The sequence below is a fragment of the Nomascus leucogenys genome, chromosome 12 (genome assembly GCF_006542625.1).
Source record: "Nomascus leucogenys isolate Asia chromosome 12, Asia_NLE_v1, whole genome shotgun sequence".
In the NCBI taxonomy this organism is placed as follows: domain Eukaryota; kingdom Metazoa; phylum Chordata; class Mammalia; order Primates; family Hylobatidae; genus Nomascus; species Nomascus leucogenys.
The window spans coordinates 22,294,658-22,311,990 of NC_044392.1; the positions used below are offsets into that span (position 1 = coordinate 22,294,658).

The 17,333-nt window shown below is 38.9% G+C and overlaps 1 protein-coding gene and 2 pseudogenes across 1 annotated transcript in view; 2 read left to right on the forward strand and 1 right to left on the reverse strand.

Annotated features, from left to right (window-relative positions):
• The window catches only part of AXDND1 (axonemal dynein light chain domain containing 1), a 192,567-nt gene that overhangs the window by 93,915 nt on the left and 81,319 nt on the right, over positions 1-17,333 (reverse strand). Inside the window, exon 16 of the mRNA XM_003258953.2 lies at positions 16,313-16,547. Coding sequence (XP_003259001.2) covers positions 16,313-16,547 — 235 coding nt within the window. The remainder of the gene's footprint in view (positions 1-16,312; positions 16,548-17,333) is intronic.
• On the forward strand, positions 4,110-5,706 carry LOC105739719 (annotated as a pseudogene).
• On the forward strand, positions 13,047-13,905 carry LOC105740560 (annotated as a pseudogene).

Consider the following 17,333-nt stretch of genomic DNA (forward strand, 5'->3'; position numbering starts at 1 on the left):
AGGAAAAGAGGAAGTCAAATTGTCCATGTTTGCAGATGACATGATTGTATATTTAGAAAACCTCATCATCTCAGCCCAAAATCTCCTTAAGCTGATAAGCAACTTCAGCAAAGTCTCAGGATACAAAATCAATGTGCAAAAATCACAAGCATTACTATACACCAATAACAAACAGAGCCAAATCATGAGTGAACTCCCATTCACAATTGCTTCAAAGAGAATAAAGTACCTAGGAATCCAACTTACAAGGGATGTGAAGGACCTCTTCAAGGAGAACTACAAACCACTGCTCAACAAAAGAGGACACAGACAAATGGAAGAACATTCCATGCTCATAGATAGGAAGAATAAATATCATGAAAATGGCCATACTGCCCAAGGTAATTTATAGATTCACTGCCATCCCCATCAAGCTACCAATGACTTTCTTCACAGAATTGGAAAAAACTACTTTAAAGTTCACATGGAACTAAAAAAGAGCCCACATTGCCAAGACAATCCTAAGCCAAAAGAACAAAGCTGGAGGCATCATGCTACCTGACTTCAAACTATACTACAAGGCTACAGTAACCAAAACAGCATGGTATTGCTACCAAAACAGAGATATAGACCAATGGAACAGGACAGAGCCCTCAGAAATAATACCACACATCTACAACTATCTGATCTTTGACAAACCTGACAAAAACAAGAAATGGGGAAAGGATTCCCTATTTAATAAATGGTGCTGGGAAAACTGGCTAGCCATATGTAGAAAGCTGAAACTGGATCCCTTCCTTACACTTTACACAAAAATTAATTCAAGATGGATTAAAGACTTAAATGTTAGATGTAAAACCATAAAAACCTTTGAAGAAAACCTAGGCAATACCATTCAGGACATAGGCATGGGCAAGGACTTCATGACTAAAACACCAAAAGCAATGGCAACAAAAGCCAAAATTGACAAATGGGATCTAATTAAACTAAAGAGCTTCTGCACAGCAAAAGAAACTACCATCAGAGTGAATAGGCAACCTACAGAATGGGAGAAAATTTTTGCAATCTACCCATCTGACAAAGGGCTAATATCCAGGGTCTACAAAGAACTTAAACAAATTTACAAGAAAAAAAAACAACCCCATCAACAAGTGGGCGAAGGACATGAACACACACTTCTCAAAAGAAGACATTTATGCATCCAACAGACACATGAAAAAATGCTCATCATCACTGGTCATCAGAGAAATGCAAGTCAAAACCACAATGAAATACCATCTCACACCAGTTAGAATGGTGATCATTAAAAAGTCAGGAAAACAACAGGTGCTAGAGAGGATGTGGAGAAATAGGAACACTTTTACACTGTTGGTGGGACTGTAAACTAGTTTAACCATTGTGGAAGACAGTGTGGTGATTCCTCAAGGATCTGGAACTAGAAATACCATTTGACCCAGCCATCCCATTACTGGGTATATACTCAAAGGATTATAAATCATGCTGCTATAAAGACACATGCACATGTATGTTTATTGCAGCACTATTCACAAAAGCAAAGACTTGGAACTAACCCAAATGTCCATCAATGATAGACTGGTTTAAGAAAATGTGGCATATATACACCATGGAATACTATGCAGCCATAAAAAAGGATGAGTTCATGTCCTTTGTAGGGACATGGATGAAGCTGGAAACCATCATTCTCAGCAAACTATCACAAGGACAGAAAACCAAAGACTGCATCTTCTCACTCATATGTGAGAATTGAACAACGAGAACACTTGGACACTGGGTGGGGAACATCACACACCGGGGTCTGTCGTGGGGGTGGTGGGAGTGGGAGCAATAGCATTAGGCGATACACCTAATGTAAATGATGAGTTAATGGGTGCAGCACACCAACATGGCACATGTACACATATGTAACAAACCTGCACGTTGTGCACATGTACCCTAAAACTTAAAGTATAATAATAATAATAATAAAGAAAAGAAAGAAGGAAGGAAGGAAGGAAGGAAGGAAAAAGAAAGAAGAGAGAGAGAAGGAAGGAAGGAAAGAGAGAAAGAAAAGAAGTAAAGAAAGAAAGAAAGAAAAGAGAAAATAAAAAAAGGAAGGAAGGAAGGGAAATAAAGAAGAAAAGGAAAGAGAGAGAGAAGGAAGGAAGGAAAGAAAGAGAGAGGAAGGAAGGAAGGAAGGAAGGAAGGAAGGAAGGAAAGAAAGAAAGAAAGAAAGAAAGAAAAGAAAAAGAAAAGAGAAAAGAAAGGAAGGAAAGGAAGGAAGGAAGGAAAAAAGGAAGGAAGGAAAGAAAGAAAGAAAGAAAGAAAAGAAAGCAAGCCTTTAAACAAAAAATAATCAGCAGACCCACCACTATAGAAAATACCAAAGAGATTTCTTCAAGGAAAAAGAAAATTATCCCAGAAAGACAAATGCAAATGTAGGAAGGGAGCAATATGAGAATAAAAAGATCTTACTCTACAAATTCACAAAAGGGGAAGATCAGTTATTCTTTGGCCATAGACTCAAGCCCTAAACAAGTAATCACAAAATCAATTTTAAACTTTTTCATGAGCATTTATTTTGATTATATAAATATTATCTTATCCTATGTATTAATTTTAGAAGAATTATATTACAAAAATGTATTATAATACATATATAATTTTCTTCCTATAGAACCTATGTCTTTTAAACAACTAAATGTATTCTAGCCAGGCATAGTGGCATGCACCTGTAGTCCCAGCTACTCGGGAGGCTGAGGCAGGAGGATTGTTTGAACCCAGGAGTTCAAGGCCAGCCAGCCTGGACATTATAGGCAAGTCCTTCCTTTAAAGAATGTATTCTTGAGGTGACAAAAACTAATGGCTTGGAAATATTTTTCCCATTCTCATTTTTAGGTCCTTTATTGCTTAAGTAGAGAAAAACAATTTACTTTTATTTATTTAATTCTGATTCAGTCTCCTCACCAAACTGTCTTACTGATTTTAATCTTTTTTTCCTATAGTTCCAGATTTTCTAAGTATATAACTATAATATCAGCACAAAGAAATATTTTATCTTTTCTTTTCCAATATTCATATCTGTTATTTTACTTTATTCTATTATTTCATTTTCTAGAACCACCAAAAAAAAAAATATTGATATCAAGCATCCTCATCTATTTTGTTAGGTTAATTATAAAGTTTTAGTGTTTTTCCATTCATGGTATTACTATTGGTTTTTTATTTGTTTTAGTATTATATTTATGCAGTTTTTTCTAGGGATATTTAATTTAGACTTTTTCTTGAGAATAACTGCTATATTTTAACAATACAATTGCAGCATCTCTTATATAATCATACAGTTTTTTCTCTTAATATTTTTATGAAATGTATTATGCTGGTCAATTTCCTAATGTTGAATTGCTCATGCATTCCTGGAATATATTCTACTTGGTTAAAATGTTTTGCTTTTAATCTTTGCTAAGCTATAATAATTATTATTATTTTATTTAGAATGTTTGCACCTACTGTCATAAATAACAGAAAATTGATGGGTTTATTTGTACTATATTTATTGTGTTTTGACATTATGGTTTTCTGGGTTCATAAACAATTTGGAGGATTTTCCATATTGTTCTAAGGCTTAGAATTATTTAAGAATCTTAAAATTATGTGTTCTTTAAAGTTTAAATAAAACTTAGCTATGAAGCTAGAAATAAAAAAGAAAATCGGCCTGGCGTGGTGGCTCACGCTTATAATCCCAGCACTTTGGGAGGCCAAGGTGGGTGAATGACTTGAGCCCAAGAGTTTGAGACCAGCCTGGACAATATGATGAAACCCAGTCTCTACAAAAAAATTAGCCAGGAGTCACAGCATGCACCTGTAGTCCCAGCTACCTGAGAGGCTGAGGTGGAAGGATCACCTGAGCATGGGAGTTTGAGGCTGCTGTGAGCCATGATCACACCACTACACTCAGGCCTCAGCAACAGAGTAAGACTCTGTCTCAAAAAAAGAAAAAGAAAAGAAAAAAGAGAAAATCAGCCCATATTTCCTCACTTCAGAATGTCAGCCAGTTAGCAACAATCCTATTCTAGTTACCACATGCCTGAAAGTCAATCAAGTAACAGCCTCACTCCAAATACAAGGTATCCATGGCTGAAAGTAAAACAATCTCTAAATACTCTTCTTTCTTGAAGTTTTTCAGTCTTGGAATTCCATGCTTCCGTGTGATTATCTCTTGCTTTGTTCAGAGAGGTTGTACATTGTATTGCAGCTCTCCCCTCCTTAACAAGCAAAAATTCAGCTTTTTTATGGTTATTGTATTTGAATACTTGTATCTTTCTTAGACAAATTGAAAATATGAATATGTGGATAAATCTAAATGAATATTGACTATATGAAATAAGAATAATAATGTCTTGTGAGATTTAAGTATGTAAAAAGAACTGAAACACAAAAATAGCATGAAGTATGGGGGAAGCTAAACTAAGAACAAAATTTTGAAATGTTTGGAAAGTAAATACTACATCTTCTAAATAATCCTGAGTCAAAAGACAAACCACAATGGAAATTTAAAACTGTCTTGCCTTTCTGCCCCTGGACGCCGCCGAAGAAGCATCGTTAAAGTCTCTCTTCTCCCAGCCGTCTTGTCTAAGTCAGAGTCTCCTGAAGAGCCCGAACAGCTGAGGAAGCTCTTCATTGGACGGTTGAGCTTTGAAACAAGCAATGAGAGCCTGAGGAGCCATTTTGAGCAATGAGGAACACTCATGGACTGTGTGGTAATGAGATCCAAATACCAAGTGCTCCAGGGGCTTTGGGTTTGTCTCATATGCCACTGTGGAGAAGGTGGATGCAGCCATGAATGCAAGGCCACAAAAGATGGATGGAAGAGTTGTGGAACCAAAGAGAGCTGTCTCAAGAGAAGATTCTCAAAGACCAGGTGCCCACTTAACTGTGAAAAAGATATTTGTTGGCGGCATTAAAGAAGACACTGAAGAACATCACCTAAGAGATTATTTTGAACAGTATGGAAAAATTGAAGTGATTGAAATCATGACTGAGGCAGTGGCAAGAAAAGGGGCTTTGCCTTTGTAACCTTTGACAACCATAACTCCATGGATAAAACTGTCATTCAGAAATAGCATACTGTGAATGGCCACAATTGTGAAGTTAGGAAAGCCCTGTCAAACCAAGAGATGGCTAGGGCTTCATCCAGCCAAAGAGGTCGAAGTGGTTCTGGAAACTTTGGTGATGGTCATGGAGGTGGTTTCAGTGGGAATGACAACTTTGGTCGTGGAGGAAACTTCAGTGGTCGTGATGGCTTTGGTGGCAGCTGTGGTGGTAATGGATATGGTGGCAGTGGGGATGGCTATAATGGGTTTGGTAATGATGGTGGTTATGGAGGAGGTGGCCCTGGTTACTCTGGAGGAAGCAGAGGCTATGGAAGTGGTGGACAGGGTTATGGAAGCCAGGGCAATGGCTATGGTGGGAGTGGCAGCTATAACAACGGAGGCGGAGGCAGCCTTGGTGGTGGTAGTGGAAGCAATTTTGGAGGTAGTGGAAGCTACAATGATTTTGGCAATTATAACAATCAGTCTTCAAATTTTGGACCCACAAAGGGAGGAAACCTTGGAGGCAGAAGTTCTGGCCCCCCATGGTGGTGGAGGCCAATACTTTGTCAAACCACAAAACCAAGGTGGCTATGGCGGTTCCAGTAGCAGCAGTAGCTATGGCAGTGGCAGATTTTAATTAGGAAACAAAGCTTAGCAGGAGAGGAGATCCAGAGAAGTGACAGGGAAGCTACAGGTTACAACAGATTTGTGAACTCAGCCAAGCACAGTGGTAGCAGGGCCTAGGTGCTACAAAGAAGACATGTTTTAGACAAATACTGATGAGTATGGGCAAAAAACTTGACTGTATTTGTGACTAACTCTATAACAGGTTATTTTAGTTTGTGTCCTGTGGAAAGTGTAAAGCATTCCAACAAAGGGTTTTAATGTAGTTTTTTTTTTTTGCACCCATGCTGTTGATTGCTAAATGTAATAGTCTGATCATGACGCTGAATAAATGTCTTTAAAAACAAAACAAAAAAAACTATGTCTTAAACTAAATAATAAAAATTATGCAAAACATGGGATGCAGCCAAAGCTGGCTTCTTATGACTCAATTTATTGGGTTTCCTCCTACCTCTATTGTTCTACTATCTCTCGTTACCCTTTAAAATGTTGGGGATCCATTCTTAGTCCTTAGTTATTCCCATTTTGTATTTTTCCCCCAAGGTGATCTCATCAAAAATTCTTGGCTTTAACTAACACATATACTAGTATCTTCCAAAAAATGTTTTTTTTAATTTTTTTTTTTTTTTGAGACGGAGTCTTGCTCTGTCGACCAGGCTGGAGTACAGTGGCACGATCTCGGCTCACTGCAAGCTCTGCGTCCCGGGTTCACGCCATTCTCCTGCCTCAGTCTCCCGAGTAGCTGGGACTACAGGCGCCCACCACCACGCCCGGCTAATTTTTTTTTGTATTTTTAGTAGAGACGGAGTTTCACGGTGTTAGCCAGGATGGTCTTGATCTCCTGACCTCGTGATCCGCCCACCTCGGCCTCTCAAAGTGCTGGGATTACAGGCATGAGCGACCGCGCCCAGCCTCTTTTTTTTTTTAATTTTTTTTTTTTTTTTGAAACAGAGCTTCGCTCTCTCCCCTAGGCTGGGGTGCAAGGGTGCAATCACTGCAACCTCCGCCTCCCAGGTTCAAGCGATTCTCCCACCCCAGCCTCCTGAATAGTGGGGATTACAGGCATGTGCCACCATGACTGGCTAATTTTTTTTTTTTTTGAGACAGAGTCTCACTCTGTTGCCCAGGCTGGAGTGCAGTGGCACAATCTCTGCTCACTGCACGCTCTGCCTCCTGGGTTCACGCCATTCTCCTGCCTCAGCCTCCAGAGTAGCTGGGATTACAGGCGCCCGCCACCAGGGCCCGGCTAATATTTTTGTATTTTTGGTAGAGATGGGGTTTCACTGTGTTAGCCAGGATGGTCTCAAACTACTGACCTCAGGTGACCCACCTGCCTCAGCCTCCCAAAGTGCTAGGATTACAGGTTTGAGCCACCGTGCCTGGTGTCTTCCAAAATTTCATCCAAGATTTTTCTCTCACATTCCTGACATGCCTGTTGAACAAGTCCACTTAATTGTGCCATAGCTACTTGAAAGTCAGTATGTTTAATACTAAATACATAATCTCCCTTCCCCATACTTTTCCTTCTCCTGTATTCTCTAACCTTAATAAATTGGATGACTCATTTACAGTCCAATGAGGAACACAGCCATCCCACAATACTCTCTCTCACACACATAATTGCGTAGCCTACATTTTTAAAATCTCTCTTATTTTTCTTTCCTCTTCTCCATTCCCATGTCTTAGGATAGGTCCTTAGCATTTCTCAACTTATTCCTGTAGTAGATTCCTGTATTAGTCCATTTTCATGCTGCTGATAAAGATATACCCGAGACTGGGCAATTCACAGAAGAAGTTTAATGGACTTACAGTTCCACGTGGCTGCAGAGGCCTCACAATCATGGCAGAAGGTGAAAGGCACATCTCACATGGAGGTAGACAAGAGAAGAAAGTTTGTGTAGGGAAACACCCCATTATAAAACCATCAGATCTCATGAGACTTATTCCCTACCACGAGAACAGCATGGGAAAGACCTGCCCCCATGATTCAATTACCTCCCACTGCGTCCCTCCCACAACACATGGGAATTCAAGATGAGATTTGGGTGGGGACACAGCAAAACCATGTCATTCTGTCCCTGGCCCCTCCCAAATCTCCACATTTCAAAACCAACCATGCCTTCCCAACAGTCTCCCCAAAGTCTTAATTCATTTCAGCATTAACTTAAAAGTCCACATTCCAAAGTCTCATCTGAAACAAGACCAGTCCTTTCTGCCTATGAGCCTGTAAAATCAAAAGCAAGTTAGTCACTTCCTAGATACGAAGGGGGTACAGGCATTGGGTAAATACAGGCATTCTAAATGGGAGAAATTGGCCAAAACAAAGGGCCTATAAGCCCCAAGCAAGTCCAAAATCTAGGAGGAGAGTCAATCTTTTTTTTTTTTTTTTGAGACAGAGATTTGCTCTTCTTGCCCAGGCTAGAGTGCAATGGTGCGATCTTGGCTCGCTGCAACCTCTGCCTCCCAGGTTCAAGTGACTCTCCTGCCTCAGCCTCCTGAGTAGCTGAAACTACAGGTGCATGCCACCATGTCTGGCTAATTTTATATTTTTAGTAGAGATAGAGTTTCACCATGTTGGCCAGGCTGGTCTCAAACTCCTGACCTCAGGTGATCCGCCTGCCTCGGCCTCCCAAAGTGCTGGGATTACAGGCATGAGCCACTGCGCCTGGACAGCAGTCAAATCTTAAAGGTCCAAAATGATCTTCTTTGACTCCATGTGTCACATCCAGGTCACGCTGATGCAAGAGATGGGCTCCCACAGTCTTGGGCAGCTCCAACCCTGTGGTTTTGTGGGGTTCAGCCTCCCAGCTGCTTTCATGGGCTGGCAATGAGTGTCTGTGGCTTTTCCAGGTGCATGGTGAAAACTGTTGGTGGATCTACCATTCTGGGGTCTGGAGGACAGTAGCCCTCTTCTCATAACTCCACTAGGCTCTGCCCCAGTAGAGACTCTGTGTGGGGTCTCTGACCCCATATTTCCCTTCTGCACTTCCCTAGCAGAGGTTTTCCATGAGGGCCCTGCCCCTGCAGCAAACTTCTGCCTGGGCATCCAGGTGTTTCCATACATCCTCTGAAATCTGGGTGGAGGTTCCCAAACCCCAGTTCTTGAGTTCTGTACACTCACAGGTTCAATACCACATGGAAACTGCCAAGGCTTAAGGCTTTCACCCTCTGAAGCCACAGCCTGAGCTCTATGTTGGCCCCTTTCAGCCACGGCTAGAGCAGCTGGGACACAGGGCACCAAATCCCTAGGCTATACACAGCATGGGGACCCTGGGCCCAGCCCACAAAACCATTTTTACCTCCTAGGCCTCCAGGCTTATGATGTGAAGGGCTGCCAAGAAGACCTCTGACATGCCCTGAAGACATTTTCCCCATGGTCTCGGCGATTAACAGTTGGCTCCCCATTACCTAAGTAAATTTCTGCAGCCAACTTGAATTTCTCCTCAGAAAATGGGATTTTCTTTTCTATCGCATTGTCAGGCTGCAAATTTTACAAACTTTTATGCTGTTTCCCTTTTAAAACTGAATGCCTTTAACAGCATCCAAGTCACCTCTTGAATGCTTTTCTGCTTAGAAATTTATTCTGCCAGATACCCTAAATCATCTCTCTCAAGTTCAAAGTTCCACAAATCTCTAGGATGGGGCAAAATGCTGCCAGTCCCTTTGCTAAAATACAACAAGAGTCACCTTTGCTCCAGTTCCCAAGAAGTTCCTCATCTCCATCTGAGACCACCTCAGCCTGGATTGCATTGTCCACATCATTATTAGCATCTTGTTCAAAGCCATTCAGCAAGTCTCTAGGGAGTTTCAAACTTTCCCACATTTTCCTGTCTTCTAAGCCCTCCAAACCATCTCAACCTCTGCCTGTTACCCAGTTCCAAAGTCGCTTCCACATTTTCAGGTATCTTTTCAGCAGCACCCTACTCTACTGGTACCACTTTACTGTATTAGTCCATTTTCATTCTGCTGATAAAGACGTACTCAAGACTGAATAATTTATATGGGAAAAGGGTTTTATTGGACTTATAGTTCCATGCGGCTGGGGAAGCCTCATAATCATGGTGGAAGGCAAGGAGGAGCAAGTCACATCTTAAGTGTATGGCAGCAGGCAAAGAGAGAGCTTGTGCAGGGAAACTACCTTATCAAGCCATCAGATCTTGTGAGACTTATTCACTGTCATGAGAACAGCATGGGAAAGACCTGCCACCATGATCCAATTATCTCCCACCGGGTCCCTCCCACAACATGTGGAAATTCAAGATGCAATTTGGGTGGGGACACAGCCAAGCCATATCAGTGAAAATTAATAGAGAATAGAAAAACAATATAGAAAATCAAGAAAACCAAAAGTTGGTTCTTTGAAAAGATCCACAAAATTGATAAACCTTTAGCTAGTTTGACCAAGAAAAAATTAAGACTCAAATTATTAGAATCAGAAACTTAAAAGTTTTAGGGCATTACTACCAACTGTGGAGAAATAAAAAGGATTATAAAGTGGACTTTTTTTTGAAATATATAGACAACCAAAACAAGCCAAGAAAAAAGAGACAATATAAATAGACCTCTTAAAGAGCAGGTTAAGTCAGTAATAAAAAACATACCTATGAAGCTAAGCCCAGGCCCAGATGGCTTTACCAATAAATATTATCAAGCATTCAAAAAGAATTAGCACCAGTTCTTTACAAACTCTTCCAAAATAACAGAAAAGGAGGAAAATCTTCCCAGCCCATTTCATCAGTCAGTATTATACTGACACCAAAACCAAATAAAGATATCACAAGAAAGAAAAGCTACAGATAAATATATCTTATAACTATAGATGCTAACTCCTCAACCAAATACCTGCAAACCAAACCTAGAAACATATAAAAAGAATTATATACCATGATCAAGTAGGTTATGTTTTTTTGAGACAGTGTCTCTCTCTGTCACCCAGGCTGGAGTAAAGCGGTGTGACCACACCTCACTGCAGCCTCTAACTCCTGGGCTCAAGGCCTCCTCCTGCCTCAGCCTTCTGAGTAGCTGAGTAGCTATGTAGCTATGTGTACAGGATCTCACTATGTTGCCCAGGCTGGTCTCAAATTCCTGGCTTCAAGTAATCCTCCTGCCTTGGCCTCCCAAAGCATTGAGATTACAGGCATGGTCCATCACTCCCAGCCCCAAGTAGGATTTATCCTAGGCAAGGAAGATTGGATTAATATCCAAAAATCAATGTAATATATCCTATTGATAGAATAAAAGACAAAAGCCACACAATTATCTCAATGAATACAGAGAAAGCATTTTTTTAAAAATCCCACACATTTGCATGTAAGAGAATTCAATAGGAATAGAACAGAATTTCCTAAACCTGATAAAAAGCATCTATGAAAAACCCACAGTTAACATCACACTTAATGGGGAAAGACTCATGCTTTCCCCTAAGGACAAGAATAAGACAAGAATATCTACTCCCACCATTTATGTTCAACATTGTACTGGAGGTTCTTGCCAGGGCTATTAGGCCAGAAAAATAAATACAAGAATCCAGGCCACCATGGCTCATGCCTGTAATCCCAGCACTTTGGGAGGCTGAGATGGGTGGATCACAAGGTCAGGAGTTTGAGACCAGCCTGGCCAACATGGTGAAACCCCATTTCTACTAAAAATACAAAAATTAGCCTGGCATGTGGTGGATGCCCGTAATCCCAGCTACTGGGGAGGCTGGGGCAGGAGAATTGCCTGAACCCAGGCAGCAGAGGTTGCAGTGAGCTGAAATCACGCCACCGCACTCTAGCCTGGGCAACAGAGCAACACTCTGTCTCAAAAAAAAGAATCCAGATTGGCAAGAAACTAGTAAAACCCTCTCTTCACTATAACATGATCTCATAAACAGAAAATCCTAAGTCATCCACTAAAAAACCAGAAACTATTAGAACTAATAAATGAGTTCAGCAACATGGCAGGATATAAGGTCAATATACAAAATCAATTCTATTTCTATACACTTTTAAGTGAAAAATCTGAAAATAGAACCGAGAAAAAATTTTCATTCACATCATCTAGAAGAATAACATATTTAAAAAAATATTTAACAAAAGAAATATAAAACTCCTCAGAAAACTATAAAACATTGTTAAGAGAAATTGAAAAATATCTAAATAATTGAAAAAAAATCCATGTTTATGGATTGGAAGACTTAACATTGTTAAGATGGCAATACTCCCCAAACAAATATACAGATGCAACATAATCCCTATCAAAAGCTGATTTCGTCATAGAAATTGACAAGCTGATTATAAAATTCATATAGAATTTCAAGAGATGCAGAATAGCCAAAACAATCATGAAAAAGAATAAAGTAGGAGGACTCACACTTCTCGATTTTGAAACTTACTATAAAGCAAGAGTAATCAAGACAATGTGGCACAAGGACAAACATACACATGAGTAGAATAGGCTTAAGACCCACAGATCTCTGGTTAACTGATTTTTGACAAGGATGCAAGACTATCAAATGGAGGAAGAATGTTATTTTCAATAAATGGTGCTAGGACAACTGAATATCCACATGCAAAAGAATGAAATTAGGGCCTTACCTCACACACTATATAAAAATTAACCCAAGGCCAGGTGCAGTGCATTATGCCTCTAATTCCAGCACTTTGGGGGGCTGAAGTGGGATGATCGCTTGAACCCAGAAGTTTGAGACCAGCCTGTGCAACACGGTGAGATCCTGTCTCTACAAAAAATAAAAAAATTAGTCGACAGTGGTGGCACACACCTGTAGTCCTAGCTACTCAGAAGTTGAGGTGGGAGGATTGCTTGAATCCAGGAGGCTGAGACTGCAATGAGACAAGATAGTGCCACTGCACTCCACCCTACATGACAAAGCACAACTCTGTCTCAAAAAAAAAAAAAAAAAAAATTAACTCAAAATGGATCAAATACCACTATATAAGAGCAAAACTATAAAACTCTTAGAAGAACTAAGCGTAAATCTTCACGACTTTAAATTTAGGAAAGGATTCTTAGATATGACACCAAAAGTACAAACAAAAAAGAAAATAAAATCGGTAACTCGGATGGACTTCATTGAAATTAAAAACTCTTGTACTTAAAAGGACACTATCGGGATGTCCCGGCGAGTCCCAAGCTGAAGGAGGTGGTTCCGGGCAGTGCAGAGCGCTGGTGGTGGGCCCAGGCTGCAGCGTGTGCATGCCCAGGAGACATAATCTTGTAGAAAATTTCAGCTGTAGCCCTTGGAGTAGAAGCTGAAATAGCAGAAGCTGTATGATGCATTATGGTATTGAAGAAAATTCACTTTTGTATTAAATATTTGGAATATAAGGAAATAAGGAAAGGTGGCTGAAAATGGTGCAGAAGAAAATGCAAATCTCACGCATAATGGATGAAAGGAACTGACAGGCCACTTTTACAAAGAGAGAGTTTGGATTAATGAAGAAAGCCTATGAACTTAGCGTGCTCTGTGACTGTGCATTTTCAACAGCTCTAACAAACTGTTTCAATATGCTAGCACTGATAGGGACAAAGTTCTTCTCAAGTATACAGAATATAATTAACCTTATGAAAGCACAACCAACTCAGATATTGTTGAGGCTCTGAACAAGAAGGAACACAGAGGGTGCAACAGCTCAGACCCTGATACTTCATGTGTGCTAACTCCACATACAGAAGAAAAATATAAAAATATTAATGAGGAATTTGATAATATGATGCAGAATCATAACATCGCACCTGGTTTGCCACCTCAGAATTTTTCAATGTCTGTCACAGTTCCAGTGACCAGCCCCAATGCTTTGTCCTACACTAACCCAGGGAGTTCACTGGTGTCCCCATCTTTGGCAGCCAGCTCAACGTTAACAGATTTAAACATGCTCTCTCCACCTCAAACCATATTACATAGAAATGTGTCCCCTGGAGCTCCTCAGAGACCACCAAGTACTGGCAATGCAAGTGGGATGTTGGACACTACAGACCTCACAGTGCCAAATGCAGCTGGAAGCAGCCCAGTGGGGAATGAATTTGTAAATTCAAGAGCTTCTCCAAATTTGATTGGAGCTACTGGTGCAAATAGTTTGGCAAAGTCATGCCTACGAAGTCTCCCCCTCCACCAGGTGGCAGTAATCTTGGAATGAACAGTAGAAAACCAGATCTTCGAGTTGTCATCCCCCCTTCAAGCAAGGGCATGACACCTCCACGGGTAAGTTGAACCTTTCTTCAACTTCATTCTTTAAAACATGTATTTTTATACATAGTCTGTAGCTTCCTTTGGAATTTTCTGTGCCACTGTAGAATCTATACCTATTCCTAATGAATATTTCCATTCAAAATTAGTATTTGAAGAGACAACACTATTTTAAATACACAAAAATCAGATTATGGAAATTTGCTTAATGGTTATTTAAAATTAAAGCTAAATATGAACATGGATGGAACTGGAGGTTATTGTGTTAAATGAAATAAGCCAGGCATGGAAAGATAGGTACTGCATGTTCTCACTCATATGTGGGACCTAAAAAAATTGATCTTGTGGAGATAGAGAATAGAATGATAGCAGATGCTGGGGAAGGGTGTGTGTGGGTGGGAGAGGGGATAAAGAGAGGTTGATTAGTGGGTAAAACCATACACTTAGATAGAACAAATATACCCCTGTATTCAATAGGAGAGAAGGGTGACTATAGTTAGCAACATTGTAGATGAAGTATATTTCAAAGTACCTAGAAGAGAGGACTTGAAATGTTCCCAACACATAGAAGGGATAAATACTCAAGATAATAAATACCTCAAATACCCTGACCTTGATCATTACACATTCTATGAATGTAACAAATACTCACATGTACCCCATTAATATGTAACATACTTCCAATCAATTTTTAAAAAGTAAAATATGGAGAGATTATTATGTTTAACTTTTAATTTTACCAGGCTAGAAGCATTAAACATGACTTATTTATTCTGTTTTTTTTTTTAAAAAAGGACACTATCAAGAAAATGGAAGAGCAACCCACAGAAGAAGATAAAGTGTTTAGAATTCATATATCTGAAAAGGGACTTGTATTCAGAACATATTAAGCAGTCTTATAACTCAATAATAAAAAGACAACCTAAATAAAATACGGGCAAAGAATCATTAGAGTATGTGAAAGGGTGTTTTACATTTATGTTAGACCTAGCTACTAATGGACTCCCAATAAAGGACTTTTTTTAAAAAAAAAGTATGATATGTAGACCATTGGCATCAGAATCACCTGGGATGCTTGCTACAATTGCCAGTTTATGGGTATCTCTGTAGACACAGTGTACCAAGAAGACTGGAGGCAGGGCTCAGGAATCTGCATTCTCCACCAAATCCCTAATCACACTAAAGTTTGAGAACCACTTACATAGAATGTTATTTCCCAGACTAATATCTCAGATAGGTCTCATTCTATTTGACATTTTCAAAGAGTTACATTGTCAGCTGGTGGACATTTGTCTAGAATTCTAACACAAGTGATAATAGCACACAATAACACACAATATTCATTAATGTTGAACAATGGTATCTGTTCTCTGGTAGTATGAAACCTTAGAAAATTGCTTTTCTTTCTATACATGTTATAAATCAATAGCATAAGTCTCAATTTTTGTCTTAGAAAAAAAACATAGGCAAAGTACCTGAACAGACATTTCTCCAAAGAAGATATACAAGTGGCTAATAAACCTTTAAAAAATGCTTGACATCAGTAGTCATCAGGAAAACACAAATCAAAACCACAGTGAGATTTTATTTTACACCCACTAGTGTGGCCAGAATTTAAAAGTGAGACAAGTACTAGCAAGTATGCAGAGAAAGTGGAACCTTCATACACTGCTGGTGGGAACATAAAATGATGCAGCCTCCTTGAAAACAGTGTGGCAGGCTTCAAAATGTTAAAGATATAGTTATCAAATGACATAAAATTTCACTCCTGTGCATATATCCAAGGAAAATGAAAACATATTTCTACCAGGAAATGTGTAATAAATGTCTATGTCAGCAATATTCATAATAGTCAAAAAGTGGAAACAACCAAATGCCTACCAACAGATGAAATAGTAAAACGTGATTTATACATACAATAAAATATTATTAGGCCATAAAAATGGGTGAAGTACTGATAATTGCTAAAACATGGATGAACATTGAAAACATTATACCAAGTGAAAGAACCCAGTCAAAAGATCACACAGTACATGAATTCATTCACATGAAAGTCCAGAACAGGGAAATCTATAGCGACAGAAAGCAAACTTAGGACTGAAGTGACGATGTTGGGGTTAGTAAGAGGGTGAGAGCTAAAGAGTATGGGGTTTGAGGTTCATTTTGATGAAAATAATCTAAAATTGACTTTGGCAATAGATGCACACATCTGTGAATACAATAAAAATCATTGAATTATACACTTTAAATAGGTGAATTGTAATGTATATAAATTATATCTCAAAGTGATGCTCAATGCTTTGCTTATTTTGCTTGGTTTTTAGAACTATATGCATTTATTACTTTTATTTTAAATATTCATTGTATTGAAAATAATTATTGTGGAACCATTTTATACCAAGAAATCTAATTATTATGAGTATTTTCTTACCATTGTCCCCATTTATTCTTATTTCATATTCTTTGTAGAGTTTTTGTATGTTTTTGATAATTTCCTCCATGTACTGCCGCTCTGATGGCATCTCCCCCTCCAAACTTTTATGGCGATTAAATATCCCAAGCCCAATATCTGCCCAGTTTTCCTGTAAATGTTTAATAATCTTGAGAGTATCATATTTTGATAGTAGAACATCCCCAGTAAACTCTTCTTTTGTCTCATTCAGGATCTAAAGAGTGAAAGGAAGAGGGAGAGTAGCATATTATGCACTAATGAGTTTATCAAAATCTACCAGATGCTTATTCCCCAGTGACTCCCAATTATTTTGGAGTTGCATATCCTATTATTGTTATGCTCCAAAGAGATGGTATATGACATATATCTTATTTTTTAAATTAAAATGAATTTAAACTAATTTTGGTACTCTATGAGATAACCCATAGTTTACCAGGATGAAAATCATTATATTAAATCCTATGTGGTTAAAAAAAAAAAGTGGTGATAAGCAATTAAGTCCTACAAAACTAAGCATGTTTAATTACTATTGGCTTTAGTAAGGTTGTAATGTATGTTTACATGATCCCCACTAGACTGGGAAAGTTCCTAGAATATACAAGTTGTATTTTATTCATGTTTTGTTTATCTGTCTAAACCCAAGTCCAAGTCCTGAACATGACATATCAATAAATATTTGTGGAAAAATAAGGTACAATTTATATATATAATTTGGCATTATTTGTGCTCAGATAATAGAAACATTACCCGGCCTTCAATAAGAGTACTTAGCATGAGGAGACAGTGTAGAAGAGCAATTAGGAGTAAGAATTTTGAAACTGGAGAGATCTGGACTCAAATTCTGACTCTGCCACTTACCTTTTATAGATAACTTAGGTAAGTTACTTAACATCCTAGGCTTCAATTTCCACATCTGGGACATGGAGATTATAAGACTTGCATCATAGGGCAGCCATGAAGAGTAAGTAAGATAATATATGGAAAACACATTTTCAGCTCC